At 42.3% G+C, this 17,650-nt stretch overlaps 1 protein-coding gene across 1 annotated transcript in view; it reads left to right on the forward strand.

Annotated features, from left to right (window-relative positions):
* ANTXR1 (ANTXR cell adhesion molecule 1) overlaps window positions 1–17,650 on the forward strand; it is a 113,062-nt gene that overhangs the window by 60,273 nt on the left and 35,139 nt on the right. Inside the window, exons 13-14 of the mRNA XM_069801186.1 lie at window positions 1,203–1,298; window positions 11,617–11,658. Coding sequence (XP_069657287.1) covers window positions 1,203–1,298; window positions 11,617–11,658 — 138 coding nt within the window. The remainder of the gene's footprint in view (window positions 1–1,202; window positions 1,299–11,616; window positions 11,659–17,650) is intronic.

The following is a 17,650-nucleotide window of genomic DNA, read 5'->3' on the forward strand; positions in this document are numbered from 1 at the left end:
TTTTGTTTACAAGTGTCAAAGATCAGGTTGTCTTGATCCAAGTTCTCCAGAAATTCCTTCTACACCAGAAAAGAGTTTGGAAACTGTTCTCAACCTGATTGTTTCTTCCATTACTCTTCCCATTATGGTATGATGGGAGATCATACAGCCATTGAATTACAGTGACTTAAGCAGGCACCCAGTTTTCCTATCCTACAGGTCAGTCTGCTCTTGAACGTGTCATTAATCTGGCATTGTGATCTTGACACTTGGGTGGGGTTTTTAAAATGTCTGGCTTTTACATCAAGAACATCTCAAACAAGCTTAAACCAGGACTGCTTGCTTATCTCAGAATAGGATGATATTGGAGAGAGGAGTGGTATAGGGAAGTTGGCATGCGTCAGGAAGCCAAGAACATCTGGTTTGGGTTAAATCTAAGCAACAAGAAATAATGCACATTTGGTTTTGATTGCTATATTGACCTGGCTTGTGCAGCAGTTTGCATTGTTAATTGATATCAGAGAATTGCAAATTCCTTTTTAAATGAGGGAAGTATTCCCAGTTAGAGAGGAAAGGGTCTTCTAGAGTTAATGACTTCTGATGTAGAAAAACCCTGTATATTGTTGTGATGGTGTGTATATTCAAATCTTCTCGAAAAGCTCATGGCAGATCTACCCTGGCTCAGCACTGCTAAGAAGAGCAGGATGATCTCAGTCAAGGGCCCATGGAAATCTTGCTTCAAGTTTCCTGTTTGGAGTAAACTTGAATTCTAACATTGCTTTCAAGTTTATACTGCAAGAGGGGAAGAGAGTTGCAAAGAAAGGAGAATGGTTAAACTGCAATGAAACATTGTGTTGTGAGCTCTTTTTTAAATCTTTTTTTCTGGCTTCACAATAATCTGAGGAATATTACATTAGTTTTGATCTGAAGTGAAATAAGTGTTTTACATAATTGTGAGGTTCAGAAAATTGAGGCAAAACCTGTAACTCTCTGGGAAGTGAACTAGAGGTCTCAGCTTCTTTGCAAGGAGGTGGGAAGGGTGGGTGCCACATTTGGGTGTATGAGGAGGGAGGAAAATTGCATTTTGCCTGAAAAGTAAATGGAGTATGGTAATGGCCTTTGGGACATGTACTTGCCTGGAAACAGGATGCACAGGAGAGGTACCATGGAGAGGGGAGTTTTGTGTTAGTAGTGCTCACTCACTCTCTGTGTTTCTCTTCTAGTCAGATGGGACCATCCTGGCTATTGCTTTGTTGATCCTCTTCCTCTTGCTGGCATTGGTCCTTCTCTGGTGGTTCTGGCCTCTTTGCTGCACAGTGGTAAGTGACAGAAATCATTAGCACAAAACAGTAATTCAGTGTTGCCTGAATGTAAGAAATGAATGGGAAGGAGGCAAAGTTTTCCAGTAACAAAGAGTGTAGGACTGGTCACTGAACAAGATGGCGTTTCTTCCATTGCTGGCGCTGTTTTGTGCATCTATTTCATCTGCCTGACCTTTGGATTATACCCATGAAATAGCAACGTTGCTAACACATGGACCGTGTCAGGAGCCTTTTAGTCTTATTCATTGTTCACAATATGGAAGTGGTTTGCAGAAATGTATTAGTTGCCATGCCTTTTTAGGAAGGAATAGCTTTTCTGGATTTTCCAATTCCTGTGTCAGTGTCCCAGTGCTGGAGGGCTCCTGTAGAAGGGCAGCCATGCTGAACCCTGGCAGGAGTCCTTGTTCTGCCTCAGGTACAAGGAAAAGACATTTCTAAGTGTGCAAATTTTTGCAAGACTAACTTTTTTTCCTGTCTCACCATGTCTGAAAAGCACTTTGAAACATCCGAATGACAGTTTCAGTAGAAGTATGACTATGCTTCACTGAGCAATATCTTTCCTCCATGCTTTTTCACAAAATGTTCTATGGAGTTAAAAAGCACAGTCACAGAGTTAATAATTAAAAAAGGCAGACAGAAATCAGGAGAAAACGGGAGAGAAGGAAGAGGTCAAGGCAGGCAAGAATGAAATCACAGGACTTGAGACAAACTTTTCTCTCACACATGACCCTGCTCTTTGTCTGCAAGGACCTGTCATACCCCTGTACATCTCTGCTTGTCATCCCCTAGGGCTGCCTTTTCCCAATGAAGATCAGGGCAAAGGCTGGTTATTGTGGAATGTACAATACAGTGAAACTCTGCTCTTGCTTTGGGTCTTGTTTGTGCTGCAAATATAGAGCAAGAATTAGGGATGTATAAATGTCAGCAAAATTGGAGTCTGGTTTTGGTGGCTGGCTGTATGTAATGTTTCAGATGCTTCTTTTAAGACTGGCCAAACTGGCTGCAGTTTCTGGGTCACTATCATTATTCCTGATTTTAAATCACTTACCCAGCGTTGTAAATTTGCACCATGTTGTACTAAACCTACGATCTGGTGCCGAGAGCTTTGGAGCCACAAACTGCAGGAGCAGTCACATTTGAGGATGAGTCTTTGTGGTGAGATGTATTTCTCTATCCAGAACAAGGATGGAAATCTCGCAGGAAAAATCTTAGTTGTCTATTTCTATTTCTGGCTGGAAATGGTAGGGGGTAAAACGCTGCTTTTCACAGTAGTTTGGCACCTCTGTCCTGACATGAAAACCAGAAAGGAAAAAATATTTATTTGGGCTTTTCAGAATAATAAAAAAAATCAGTTCTAGAAGTGGACAAAGGATTAGCAGCGTGGTAGGCTGCTCAGAGTTATTTGACTAAACTAGATGGCACATTCCAAGAGAAGCTGGGCCAACTTCTTTGTTGGCACATCTGCATAGAAGTCAATGGAGATGTGCCATGTACAGAAGTTTACACTGGGATGTGGTGGAGAATTGAGGTGATAGATAGGAAAGGCTCTAAGTGATGCTGCCGTTTTAAGGTTCTGTTACAGGAGAAGGATGAAGCTGATAGGAAAAAGGCATAAATAAAAGCAGCAGGGCATGGAGTAAAGAGAATATGGAGCTATGCCTTGAGAGGGTAGTATGGTACTGCTCCAGTGGGATGATATGAGGATAATGGTCGTATAACAGTGTTCTCAAAGTGTAAGAAATACAGTCCAGATAAGCAAGGCGAGTGCAACAGAGATAGGGAGTCTCTTGTCCACATGAAACTTTATAATCTTAATATTTTCCAGATTTAAATGCTGTACTTAAAAAATTTGTTGTAGATAAAAGCTTTTCCTCACCCTTTCTCCTCCTTTACCTCCCACATTCCCTCTTAGCAAGGTCTCCAAGTGGGGACTATCTCACTGATATTTTCCAAATGTAAGTCAAACATCTCTCTACTTGCTGGAAAGATTTTAATTCAAGAGCCTGTATGAAACCTCTTCCATCTCTCTGGGAGGGCAGTCCAGTATGTTTGGCAGTAGATCAGCAGCTAAGATACCTCACTGTGTATTGCTTACCTAAAGATTCTGTAAAAATAAAGTTAAATCCAGAGGAGTACCCAGCTTGTTTGACTTAGGGTAGGGAGAAAGAGAGCAGAGCAGTGCTTATTTACTAGTTTGGTAATGGCACGTTAAGGAATGCAGTGTTGTCAGAAGCAACAGAGTGAATTAAGGGCAGAGGAACTGGCTTGCACAACAGACAAGAGAGGCAGGCAAGCAATAACCTCTAATAATCAAACCACAGGCCCAGAGACACTGCTGTGGATTCAAGCCCAGGGACATTTCAGAGATAATTGTGTATGTGTCCGGGGGGGGGGGAAGAAAAAACACAAAAAAACTTTTTTCTTACCAACTATAAATTTGTTTGAGTGACAAGCACATTTCTAAACCCTGAAATTCCTCTTGGCATGCTTTTTAATTAAATCAGAATCATTATTATCCAGCAGTTCTTCAGGAAAGACACCAAGCCAGCTTTGTCCCTGGAGTAAATGGACTGAAGTCAATAGACTTACTCTGGAGATTTATCTGGAACCCACTATCTCCTTGGCATGCACCCATCAAGAAATGCTGTTTCCAAGTGTATCCAAGTTTATTGGTCTCAGAAGTATTCTGGGATGAAGTCTGGAATTTACCACTTGGTTTACAGTAGATGCAATTGTTGCTTAGTGGATCAGAACAATAATTAGGTCTTTGCTGTGCCTGATACTAGCACAGGCAAAATTTCCCTTGATATCTGTGGAGGGAATATTACAAAAGCATGGGAGCCAGGTGCTAACCTTTCAGAAGGTTTCAAGGATGTTTATTCAACAACAGAAAACAAAGAAGAGCAATTCTGCTAAGCTGACAACCCCAACACTGTACACGTTAGAAGAATGATGACAAATACCAAGACATCTATAACAGGACAACCCCACTGTTCCTCAGTTGAACATATCAGCAAAACAGCAGATGCCAGATCCTGGCCTCGCTGATGTTAGTGGGTATTCTGCTGTTGTCTTCCCATTCGTCCTCTTTCCTGAACACAGCATAACCTGAAGGATTCTGTGCGATCATAGTTGTAACTGTGTGTGCAAGAGGCTAGTTAGGTGTCCAAGGGTAAAATTGTTCCAGGTAGGAGGCCAACATAAGGCTTAGTATTAGTATTGATGTAAACCAAATAGATTTTAATATAGATGTAAACCAAATAGATAACAAGCCTCCAAAACCATCTTAAGGAGGATTTTGCAGGCATGTTATTAAATTGACTTGGAAATGGAACTGGTTAAAGTGCTTTGGATGTGTAGTGAAGGCATAATTAATACAATAGTTGGAAGGCTCATCTGTGCTGGGACAGTTTTCCTGTGCCAATATGCAGCACCACACTGAGCAAGTGTCTCCCATAGACACTTAAAATTGGCAGGCTGTGCGAGTTGTGTCTGGGCCATGCTTTGCACCTGAACAGGATCTGCATGAAATATTAGCCCTGGCATAGCTGAAGTGGTGGCTACAATCAGCCTGCCCCGAGCCTTGGGCTGAATCTTAGCTAGGGCAGTCCAGGAGATAAAATGCGGAGGATATGAGTGGGAATATCTCCCTGGTGCAGCTGAGACTGAGACTCAAAGCATTTCCCCACATGCTCATACATCACATCTCCTTACAGTTTTATGAAGTAAACATGAGTCTTTGCCTCCCTTATGCATCCATACAGTGTGGCCTGAGGCAGGAGGGCATGAGAAGCTGGTCTGTGTTAATTGCCCACTTAGAATATATACACCATCTTACTCATTTTTATGCTGCAGCTTTTTTAAATACAGAGGTGTGGCTGGCATATAAATGAGGTGTTGGTATTTAAGTATCTAACACCAGTTTTAACTTTAAAGCTGTTTTCTGGAAGGAAGCATGGAAGAACCCAGCAATTTGTTTGGCTCTCAGTCTGTACTGCAGCTGACCAGAAGTTTTGGAAACAAAAAGCTGGATAGAGAAAATACAGAAAATATATATTAAACCCACGTGAAAATCATAGCTAAACTGGATGAAGAGGAGGAGAGGAAATGCATAGACTACAGCAACCCTGAAGAGTCATAAAATTACATGGTGCAGGTTGGCTTGATGGAGATTACTTGCAAGGGTCCACGTATTCTGATTCCCACCTGCTCCCATGTGTACGAGGGACAGTTTTTCTGCAGTTAGGATGCTTTGGGGAGAAGGGGGCACAGGATCACGAATCATCTGAAACATTATTGAGGCAAACCAAGAGAAAGAGGCACAAATGTGCAGGCAGAATTTGCTTGTGCACCGCACGGTTCCTGCCTTTGGTTCAGGTCTGAGCTATTGAGGCAAGCGCTCACATAGTATAATGTGGTAGTTTCACTAAATTTATTGGAGCTTAATGTCGTGTGTTACATTCAAGTCCTGAATTCATGCATGCTGCCACAAATGAGTTTATTTATAGCACAGTCAATCCAAAACATTTGGAGGTAGTACTGTTATTGTAGGTTTAAATTAGTGTAAATAATAGAACCTGACTTTGCCATGGCTGTGCACAAATGGGAGCAGTAGGATAAAGACAGTCTTATTAATCATCCAGAGTACCCACAGCAGTTCACTGCTCCTCTCAGCCTCCTGTCAGTCAGATCAGAATGGTTCAGATATGGATATAATGCTCTATAACTGGCCACCTTTAAACAGGCTAGCATGAATCCTGAAAATAGCATAGCAGAGGCATTTTGCCTGGGCTAATACCATCAGCTCTACAGCAGTCCAGGTAGAGAAATGGGCTGGTAGAATAGTGTGTGTGCCAGGCACTGAACTAGGGTGCTTTGATGTGCTGCTGTGATGTGTCATTACCAAAAAGTTAAAGCCAAATTCTCTAAAGTGTCCATCAGTTCTGGGGTGCCCAAACTGAAAGATCTTCATGGAGTTCCCGTTTTGGAAAGTGCTAAGCATTGCCCTCTGAAAATTAGGAAGGTAGCCATTTGCCTTTAGATGATATACCTAGACTTCAGATTCCCAAACCGTTTTACTTGCTAATGCATTTCCTTAAGGCCAGATCCAATGACCAATTATATTAATCTTGACCAGACCACAACAGATACTTAATGCAAAGGAGGCACTGTTGTTCTTTGCCCCAGTCCTACATGGGAAATAATTAACTCAATAAAAGTGACTTCTTCCTTTGTTTTTTTCCCTGGCCACCTCTCACCTCTTCCGAAGAAAGTTGGCTCAGCCCAGCTAAGGAGAAATAGATCTTTAGGACATAGTCTTACTTAACCAGAAAATTCACTAGCAATCAGAGACTGAGGGCAAGGGCTTCTGCATATAGCTGAAAGTAGCTATGATGTTTTTCTTTAGTCCAGAAAATAAATTTAATTTATATAGTTTTTTCAAAGAAAGTGCATCAGACACTTAGAGCAAACCCCACTCATTCTGGCCTTGTTTATCTGTGTAAATGAAATAGCCTAGGAAAAGGAATGACCTTTGCAGATGCTGCATTTTTTTCCATGCATTCCCTGGAGAACTACAGGTCCGCCCCATTCAGTTGCAAACTGTACAAGGGTTACTTAATCGGAGGGCTTTTTTTTCCTCCGTGGTGTCATGTCTTTCATAAGTGTATGACTTTGACATGTGCTATGATCTGTATTGAATGTGGTTTGTGCACATCAGCTTGAAGTCTTAGGTGTGAAACAGGCTTGTCTTCTAGTTTTAGTGAGTTAAAATTGAGATTCCTGGATCTGCTTCCAGGCTGACAAGAGAGGTTATCTTAAAAGGATGAGTTAGTTTTCCTATTGAACTTCATTTACCTTTTACTAGTATGTCTAGGAAGAAGAATGTATTGTATTGCAGATGAAGAAATAGGGACAGGCTCCTGCTTGTATTAGGAACTTTGAAGTGTAGACCAAATCTCCAAGGATTTAATGAGTACTTAGAAGACACAGCAGATATGAAACAAATAAAAAGGAACTGTTCCTTTATCCAACTCATAACTAAACTATGAACCTCTGTCACAGGACTTAAGAGGAGGTCAAAACTATAAATATGTAAGGGGAAAAAATAAACATTAGTCAGATGGGTCATAATTAATGCTATAACCCCCACCCCTGCTTATTAGGATAGCAAAAATACATACTTTGTATTTTCCAGAACAGTGGAGGTAAATAAGGACAAAAAAATCTGCTCAGTGAACTGCATGCTCCCTTCCCAAATTATACGTCCTGATTAGAGGCAAAGTCCTTTATTTCTTATTTCGTATTGTTTTCTCGTGTAGCCTTCATTTTAAATGATGCTCTGTTCCATCTTAAAGCAGATACACTTCACTGACAAGAAACATATTACCCCTATTTATCATATAAAACTCCAGGGACAGTTACTGAGTATGTGCTTGCTCTCACACTGTAAAGTGGTGGAGTTTTCTGGTCTCCCAAGATGGAAAACATCCTAGACACATTCCTGAAATATGCAAAATTTGGGTTCAACACGTGCTCTCTTATGCCTGAATGGCTACAGAAATTTCAGGGCAACAGAAAACCAGTCCTCTCCAATGCTTTTAAACTTGTAGGAGGTGGCTAATAGCATTCTTCTGCTTTTACACTGGATTATTCATCAGAAACAGCTGCTTCTCCATGCATCTGTGACATCAGGGTGGGTCAGCTAACAGAGACCTCTGTCAATCACATGCATGTTGAAGATCTGTGAGGAAGGGCGATAGAAAGGCAAAGAATTACTTTACTGTCCTGAATTTTCACAGCTAAGTGTGTAGAAAAGCTGACAACTACCCTCGAAGTTCCTTCCTCTGCCAAGAAAAGCCACTAGCCACCTCTCCATCCCACAGGCCTTTACTACTTGAAAACAAAAGACCTCATTGTAAGGTTTTTATAGCATGGCAATGATATAGAAACCCTCAGGTATTCCTCACCTAGCAAGCAAATATGGTTGCTGAACTATCATATTTTTCTTCTTTGAAACACAGGGACAGGAGATACAGTTGCAGAAGCAATCACAGAAATGGCTTGGGGTTATCAAAACAATTGCAGCACACATGAACAAACACTTCAGTCTTGCCAAGCTAAACTAGCCTAAGCATTTTGCTTGGCCAAGCATGCTCCCAGCTGATTGCGTTCAGCAGGTCCATGTGTGTCATCTGGCGAGGCAGAGGGAAGGCGAGAGGTGCAGCCCAGAACAAAACGTGGTGGCCAGTGTGGGCTGTATCCTCACTGGGTTCCCTGTTAATAGCATTTTCTTTCTGGTACTTGAGTAATTGTTTCTATTTGTGCAAAATGAGCAGGTGTAAGGCACTGCCTTTCAGCTCTGGGACCTTGTTATTCGCACTTGATGCTTGCTTTGCTCACTTGTGTGAGATGGCACATTTGCTTCACTGCCTTCGGTACCCCAGAATAAGGGTCTCATGCATATACAGCTGTAACCGTAAGAATTCGAAAGGGAGAAAGAAAAGATTTGTACTGTTTGTAGATCTAAAGCCTTTCCAGACCTGGGTGGCAAGACAGAAAATAGATTTTTTTTTAAGGCTTGAACTTTGAAAGTTCCTACAGGCTCAAAGGCAGAGAAGATGAAACTCTCCCCATCTCTGGACTTGTCCAAACTAATCAATCTGTGCTGCCAACTTATGGGGTGTCCAGTGGCTCTTAGAAGTACGTAGCACTTAAAAATGGAAGGAATCTCCCCCACACCCCCCACCTTGGACTGTGATAGAAAAAACTTGATCTGTTTATAGAAATCAGTTTGCGTGTATGTGTATGCATATGTTATGAGAAAGAATGCAAATGTATGAAAACCAGCCATCTCTTCATTTCGTCTGTAATCTCAAGAGTTTCTAGTGATACTGGCTGAGAAGTTGTGTTTGAATGTTTAGCTGGACCAAATATGTTGGACAGATCATCCTGATGTTTCATGCCAATGCAAATGAGAGAAACTCCACTGAAACCCATGATGTTCCACCAGAATAATGTTAGAGGAGGGAATGAGGCCACTTCCAGTAGGTATATTTTGGATCAGATATCTGAAGTTTCTCAGCATCCAATGGGTTTGGATTAAGGGGGATGGTTCAAAAGGAGGTCTGTTGACAAGTGCCACCCCTCACACTGACCAAAACGTATCTGAAAACGTGGCTAGAAAAGTCTTCTGTGTATTTTGGTGCTTTGTATACACTGTGTCAGTATTGTGTCAAGAGACGCGTAAGAGATGATGCTGTCTCCATCTTAAACCAAGGAGCAGCACTTTGAGTAAACCATGCTGATACCCATTACTTCCTTTCCACAGAGTAGTACTCTGATGCAGACAACTCTTCGTCTACTTTTCATCATTTGCTTTCCATCGGGGAAAGAGCTGGTATCCCCCAGAGCTGCAAGAACAAGCTAGGAATCGCAGGGGAGAGAGAGAGAGATGGATGCTGTATGAGATGTTCACCAGCTCTGCTAGTCAGCCTGAGCTCCTCTGGGGCATCATCCCTCCTTTCTCCCTAACATGGTCAGTGGCTCTACGGCCACAGCCTGATGCACAGTTCTGCTGTGATGTTGTGAGCAGGGCAGTGGGTGCACCTACCATGCTCCTCAAATGTCATTTCATGCTTCCACATGTGCTTTGTGCTTCTGTGCATATAAATGAAGATTCAGTGTTGATTCCTAAAGCATGAAGATTCTTTAGCAGGCATTCCCTGAGGGCGTACTGTAAGCCACCAAAAAAAAGCCCTGCTGCCCAGGAACAGGTAGTGGCAGAGCTCTACAACTATCATTGGTCTAGGCTGAGATACAAACAAAGGACTGATCCAGCCCAAGATCTCTTCCTTAGCCAGAGGCACATGCTCTTCATTAATGGCCACATTGCATGACTCGGGATTTGCAGAGGAAAATAAAAACAGTGAGCTCATCAGAGAAGGAAAAACACGAGTGAGAAGAATTGTTGTAAATATTTATATCTTCAGGGCCTTTAATGTGATTGTCGTTTTCCCTTTCTGCATTTAAACAGCCAAAATGTTATTGTTTGGGACTGTGATTTTTTTTTTCTTTTGAAGGGTAATTTTTAAGCCTACACATCTGTACCCCATGTCTAGGCAGCCTCTACACTTAATACACGCAGTCATAAGAGGAGCTGAGGATATTTGGAGCTATCTCCACAGGCACTCAGCACCCTGACAGCATCTGACTCACGGCCTGGTGTGTAAAGAAAGAGCTGCCTCATCCAGATGGACTTAAAACTACTGGAGAAAATCAATCCCTGCAGCAATTGCATTGACATGACTGGCTGGATTCAATCTGTTGACTGCAATGGCTGTTGTGCAGCCATTGTGTGTAAGGGAGAGATATTTGACGTGCCTGTATGCAACTGCTTTCTCTTTGGAAAGCTCTCTGTTGCTCTTGGAGTGGAGGGCTGTGATAATAGCCAACTGCCTGCTGAGCCCTAGATGCAAACTTTTTGCATGAAATAATAGCCTCACACCCACATAAACTTAAATTGTTTCTATGGAGAATATCCTGGATCAGTCTAAAACCTCACCCTGCTTGCTTTTTTAGAAACCCAGGGAGAGCCTCAAATGTGTGTGTGTGTGCGCGCGCGCGTATTTATTTATTTATTTATTTAAGCTTATGAGAGTGAACTGTATTAGCCTGATAACGTGAAAAGCATTTTTTGTGAGAGCATGAGGTGGCACAGCCTTCTGGAATGAAGTACAGGCCTGGGAGACAAAGGCTGGGGATTTATTACTGCTTTGCAACATCTCAAGGGCATTTTAGTTCACCCTGGTTTCGCTTTCCAGTCTTTGTTCAGACTGTAAATTATTTAAGGCAGGATTTGTACACGTGTGCAGTGGCCAGTAGAAGGAGACGCTGATTTTAGCATGGTTGTTCAGGTGAAACAGTGATTGCTATCTGTTGCTTAGAGCCAGCACTGACTATGGCTCCTACTGGGGTTAGGAAGCTGGAGAATCAAGGATATATGACTTTGAATTTGCTGTTACCTCACATAGGGCAGGGGTGACCTAATGAGAAATATGAGTCTGGACCTGTAATTAGGAAATGTCTATGTGGCAGGACTTTGGGACGCCTCCTGTTTCCCCTCTTACTCTCAATGACTGTGACACCAGCAGCACACATAGCCACCCTGTAATCATACAGTATTGTAACTAAGTTCAGAGATGTTCACAGTGGCATATCCTGTTGTTTTCTCATTTGGTTTTTTTTAATTGACATTTGAATTGCGCTAAAGAACAAAGTATGAATTTACTATTCTGTTTCTCTTTGATCCTTCTAGATCATCAAAGAGCCCCCCCCACCTCCTGCAGAAGACAGTGAGGTGAGTAACACTGGCAACCTGATTTCCTCAATGTTTTGGACAAAATTTTGTTCAGTCTTCTCACAAGAGAAACCTTTGTGCTCAGCTCTGTAGCCTTAAAGTCAATAGTGGTTTAGCTAAACTAGGGGCTTTTTAGCTGATGTCTGCCATGTGTGTTTAACTCTGCTCACTTTGCTTTCTACAGAGGTAGAGATGTGGTGTTAATTTACTTAAGAGTGAGTGTAGATCTATGTATACAGTACCTCCATGGAGCAGGTAGGAAAGGAGGACAGAGGCAGACAATACTTCTACTTTGTCGGAACAGCACTACAGAGTTAGGCTGTGATTCGCAAAAAGGACAACCCTTAAGTTTATGTTTAACTTTTAAGTTAATGGAACCTAAACATATGCTTAACTGCCTTCCTGGAATGGTGTGGTAATAATTTTGATGGTTTAGCATATATAACTGCTCTTGGTAGCTGAGCGGTGACTCATGATGCTAATCCCTTGGACTACAGTTGCTGTGAGTAAAGGCAGCCCACGGTCTTTGCAATATGTCTGAAGACAGTGGCCCAGATTCTGAGCAGATGTAAAACCCCAGTAAAATTGTCTTGACATCAGAAGAGCTGCACTAGCCAGGGAAGTTCTAATGGAGAGAAATGGTAAAGCAACATAAACCCTTCCTCTTAATTCTGCTTATGCTTTTTAGATGAACCTAGTACAAATGGTTTAAAGCTATGTCACTATCACTTAATTTGTAGACTCTGCCCAAAAACACGCTGAGTTTTTCATCTGCCTCTTTCTATGTCCTTCTGCTTTCAGCATGCAATGAGTCTCTTCTTTGCTTTCACTGTTTTGCACATGGGATTACATTGAAAAGTCACTGGGCTGTGTTCTGGGTGTATTGATGTCACTGGGAGTTTTTCCATTGACTTCAGTGGGGTTTGGATCAGTTCCTCTTAGCTGTGCAAGAAAGAGAAGACTTAGATCTATGCTCAGAGTGATTTGGTTGGTTAGTTTGCCTTGCTTTTTGCGTCTGCAGACAAATTCATTGCCTGCTTCAGCTTGCAAGTGGAAAAGCTTGCTGAAACGATCCTCTCTCTGTGCTCTCCATAAAGTCTGGCCCAGTGAGTGTCCTCTGTGCCAAGGCAGACAGGCACCCTTAAAAGCTCAGTCCTCTGCAACGCTACGGAGGTGGAATCCAGCCTAGCTTCTGCCTGCACTGAGCACAGAGAAATAGTTCAGGGCTGCTGGAGTCAAGGCCAGTACTAGAACCTCCATCTTGGTGGGACTTGTCCCCTTCAAAACAGGCCTGAAGCAAAACTCTCAATCTGAATGTTCCTGGACCCAAGGGAGATTTGCATTTGGACCCAGTGCTCCCCATGCCTCTATATGTGGGCATCTGGCCTATTTTCCTAAGCAGACGTTTCTGTTTGGGCTGTATGTAAATCCACTAGCTTTGTTAGCTTCTATCGGAATTAAAAGGAAAATATTAATCTAAAATTGCACATGCTCTGTTCTGCATCACACATGTCTCCAAGCCAAGGGATTCAATTGCTGAAATTAATTAAAATACATAATTCTGGAATGCTGGCTCACTGGCCAAGGACTGGTAGGGGAAATTACATCTCTCTGCTAAGAGAGAAAGCATGCTTCATGTATAAGGAAGCCTTTTATCAAATCAGGAAGTGCTGCAAAAGCAGACCAATTGCTGCAAAATAAACTAATTGCAGCAGACCAGTTATGTTTGCCTCAGGTTACGTTTAGTTAAGCTGCTAAAGATATTTCTGGACATGTTATATTTTCTCTCAGCCATGATTCTGACAGAGAGGAACAGTCTGTGCAGCTTTTGGATGAAACAGTCCTCAATTCATCTGTCTTTTACAGCTTTCCTATAGCAATGTATTTGCCACTGGCTTTTATTTTAAATGAACCTGGTCTTGTACTGTGGAGAACATGGGGCAAATCTTCTTTGTATAGAAGCAGAATGTTGTTCTGCTTGCTCTTAGGCTTGCTCCCCAGAGGTGACTGCTTTAAATGCAGACTTGTGCAGGCTTTAGTTGCACCTAGAGTAAGGTACTGCACAAGGCCTGAAAAATTGCATCAACTCATACCTCTAACCTGCTTCCTGCTCAATACCTGTAACCTGCATACCTGGTTACCTGCTTCCTCGTTAATACATGAGGAGAGCTGTATGATCTTTTGGCCATTATTCTTCCCGTTTGGGGACCCTGGGATGGGGGTCTTTGGTTACAACAGTGTGCCAACATTGTAAGGACTAGTCTCATGCTATAATTTCACACATACTTTCCACCAGAGCACATCCCCTAAGCAGTTATCCTGTAGCCATCTCATACAATTAGCAACCAAATATTTCTTAGAAAGGAAAATGTAGTTTATACTATTTTAGAAACTGTATAGCATCAAAGCAGCGCTCAAAGATTAGTAAAGCTTGAAGCTGTGGCTTGTACTATGCATTTTTTCCCAGACAGAAGAGCTTCCTGCTAGTGGAAAAATAGCAGAAGCTCTGAAAAGATGCATTTCATTGGTCCCATTTACTCTTATAGAGCCTGGTCCACAGAACAGGATTGGCAGTAGTATGATGCTTTCACAGAAGGTTGCATACTCAAGATTTTCTACTTTGCTCAAAACAAATAGAAGATGGAGCTGATTTTCTACAATCCAGTTTTTCTTACGTGTTGCAGATAGCTTTCTTCCTTGCAGAAAACCTAGCAACTGCTTGTCTCCAGCATGAAAGAGTGCTAATCCCTTAAGCAGCAGCGTTACAGTTACAGTAAGATTATTATTATTTTTTTCTTCTCCCAAAAATCTTGGCAAAAAAAAGACAAGAGGAATTCTTGCATCAGCAGATTTGGGAGCTGAGGCCCATATGTCTTTGCACTGCAAGGAGAATGCATTATACTGTAACAATGAAGGGAAAGTAGCATTGCTGTCAGACCCGCCAAAGGTTTTATTGAACTCTACTTTAAAGGCCTTTTGAGACATATTGGAGACACACTCACTGTTGGTGAAGGAAATCATTATTGGCTAGAAACTTCCAATTAATTCATTCAGAAATCGCAAATGTCGTCAACTTACTGCTGTGCTCCTCGGACAACGCAGGATACAGGAGGAGGTTAAGCCCAGATGAAGGACAGATGGTTTTACTTACAGCCAGGAAAGATTGAGTTAATGCCAATCGGAAGAGGTGAATGCCTCAAGGAGCCAGCGAGCACCTTTCTGGCCTGTGATTAGTCATTGGTGGTGGATCAAAACCACATTCTTCTACCTCCAGTGAATAGGAAGGCTTTTTCTAGCCCTCTTGGAGGAAGACACAACTGCTTTTATTTATGTGTCCCGTCACCTTCAGGCTGGGCTTACTGGAACAACTCTCACTCAACTCAGACCAGAAGCTTACCATGAGGCTGAGGCTGGTTCTCACTATAGCAACTCATCTTCTACATCAAAAAAACCCCAACCTGCAGGGCTTAACAGCTTCCAACAATTTCCTATTCACTACCTGACCCATGCCAGAGGTCTGCGGCTAGTCAGTCCCACAGAAGGACAGTCTCTGAGTGCAATCAGAGGGTGCGTAAACTGGAGCCCTCCAAAGTATCCCCAAGAGGCACACTCTCTTCTCATTGCTTCCTTGCTCTGTAAACAGAGATCAGGCAATGTTAAAATACACTGCTGGATCTTCATTTTCCATCATGGCAGTGCTTTCTTCCACAGTAGGGATTCAGGGACACAAAGTTCCCTGAAATCTGGCAAAACCAGTCAGGAGATCTACCAGATGACCAGAGCATGCCCTTTCCTCATCACTCAGACCTGTTTTTAACATGTTGCTCTATCACCCAAGCTCCACAGTCACCCTTAGCATGGCACCAGAGCCAAGCCACCAACCAGCCTGTAACTGGATAATTCTTATGTCTGTTGTCATCTTACCCACATACACCAAAGCAAACACACACAAGAAAGTCCTGGAGAGAAAGGACCATTCAGCAGTACAGTCATGAGGTGCTGAAGGCGATTATCACTGTCATGGGAGGCCAGCATGAAAAGGAGGAATTTACCTCATTGCATGGCAGTTATTGTTAAGCCAACAGATGAAACCACCTATTCAGCTTGAATCACTTTGATCTTTGTGCACTAACTTCTTTCTCCCACAACAGAACATTTATAAGGCCAGAGAATGGCTAAAGGGGTTTCATCTGCTTGGGGAGCTGCTTGCACCCTCACTTACTGATGTTTATTAATCTTTTCCAACTTGTTTTCCTCTTCCTGAAAAGCCTTGCTGGGGAGACAGCAAAATAAGCTCCAGAGAAAGGATCTGATAGGAATTTTTTGTAGACACCAAGGCAGGAAATGTATTCTATTATTCCTGAAATAAAGCCAGGTCACAGTGGTATGCCAGCTCTTTTCCTTCCCTTTTAGTCCCCTTTTACAGTGAGTTGGGAAATATGGGAGGAGGAGAAAAAGAACCTTTCAAGAGACAGTCATTTAAAAGAAAAAGAGTTGGGATGTTATTGTTAACAGATGAGGTATAGGTATTACACCATGAAGGTGTGGAGCTTTATAGCTAAATTTCACGTGAAATATCTAGGCAGGCCCAGCACAGCAAACTCAGTGTAGAGGCTGTGAAAAGTTGGGTTTAATCACATCACAGTTGCAATGGGAGAGCCAGTGTTAATTCCCTTGACCTTATAAGATCTAAGATCTTATTTCATCTTCCTGTAGCTCAGTGTCTGAGCTATAGAGCAGGAATAACTCAACGTCCTTTCTTCTTTATCAAAACCGGGGGTTCTCTCTTAACTGTGTGCATACAGTGCTTTGCACTTGGAGGATATAACTTCAGGCAGGATCTCTAAGAATCTGTACCATAGATAAACTAGGAGTTTCTGTGATCAGTAAGACCAACAAAGGCTGGTTTTCTAAGCATTTGTGTCTCAAGGATAAGCTTATACATGGATTTTTGGTGCTTCATGAGATCTGAGGTCTTTCTTCAGCCTGCTCCTTAGTAGAGCACCAGTAGAACATTTTCTTTTAGATGCTCTTGTGACCTGTGAGTGCTTTCTGATGGTAGTTTGCAGGCTTGGGCAAGTGACAGGCAAAGATATGAAAAAAACCAAAGTGATGAGTTTATGCAGTTGCGATTTACATGCCTGGCAGAGTATAATGTAACAAGCAAAACCTTCCACAGCAGGGAGAAAAAGTTTCTTGAGAACTGAGCAAGGTGCCCTCAAAGTGTAAGAATGCCTTTGCGTCTGAGAGATGGCCATGCAATTTGGAAATGAGTCTGGCGTTGGGAGAAAAAGCAAGCAGTAAGGAGCCAGAAGCCTTGAGGACAGTGGATTCACCTCCATGTTTCCTCAGCTGTAAAATTAGATAATAACATCTCTTACTCAGCGGAATGATTGTCCTGCCGTGTCTTACAGCACTTTGTGCAGGCAAAGCTCTCTATAAATGCTAAATTCTGACAAGATTCAGGCATTGCAGAGACAACTGTGAAAATAATTATAAGGGTGGGGAGAGGGGTAAGTTGTCCAAACTTTTTTTATATCTGGCCAAATTGAGTTTGAATTCTTACCCTGAGTGGTTCAGATGTCCCTAGTGGAGCCTGAATTATCCTTGTGTTACCCACAGATGAGGTTCCCTCAGGTCAGGGTCAAAGTATACAAGAGCCCGGCATGGACTCTGAGATAAACACAGATCTTTGTCTTCTGAAATCCAGCAGTTATGAATCTGGACCTCTGACTGTGAAATGTAGCTCTGTCCTCCTGCTTCTTATTTTTTAAAAGAAACTCTAGCTCCATCTAAAGCAGATTTTGGGAGTGGAAAGATGCCAAGTTCTGTACAGCCAATTTCCAGCATCCTTAAATGCACTTGAATTTTCCGGGGCTGTTTTTTATACTGCTGCTGGGTCAGAGCTGAAGTTGCTTATGCAGTTCTTCTTCAGGCAAAACCCCCACTGTAGCTAAGCGTAGAAAAATACAGGCAAAACTGAGCCAGGATG

Source organism: Haliaeetus albicilla, chromosome 13 (assembly GCF_947461875.1).
Source record: "Haliaeetus albicilla chromosome 13, bHalAlb1.1, whole genome shotgun sequence".
Taxonomy (NCBI): Eukaryota; Metazoa; Chordata; class Aves; order Accipitriformes; family Accipitridae; genus Haliaeetus; species Haliaeetus albicilla.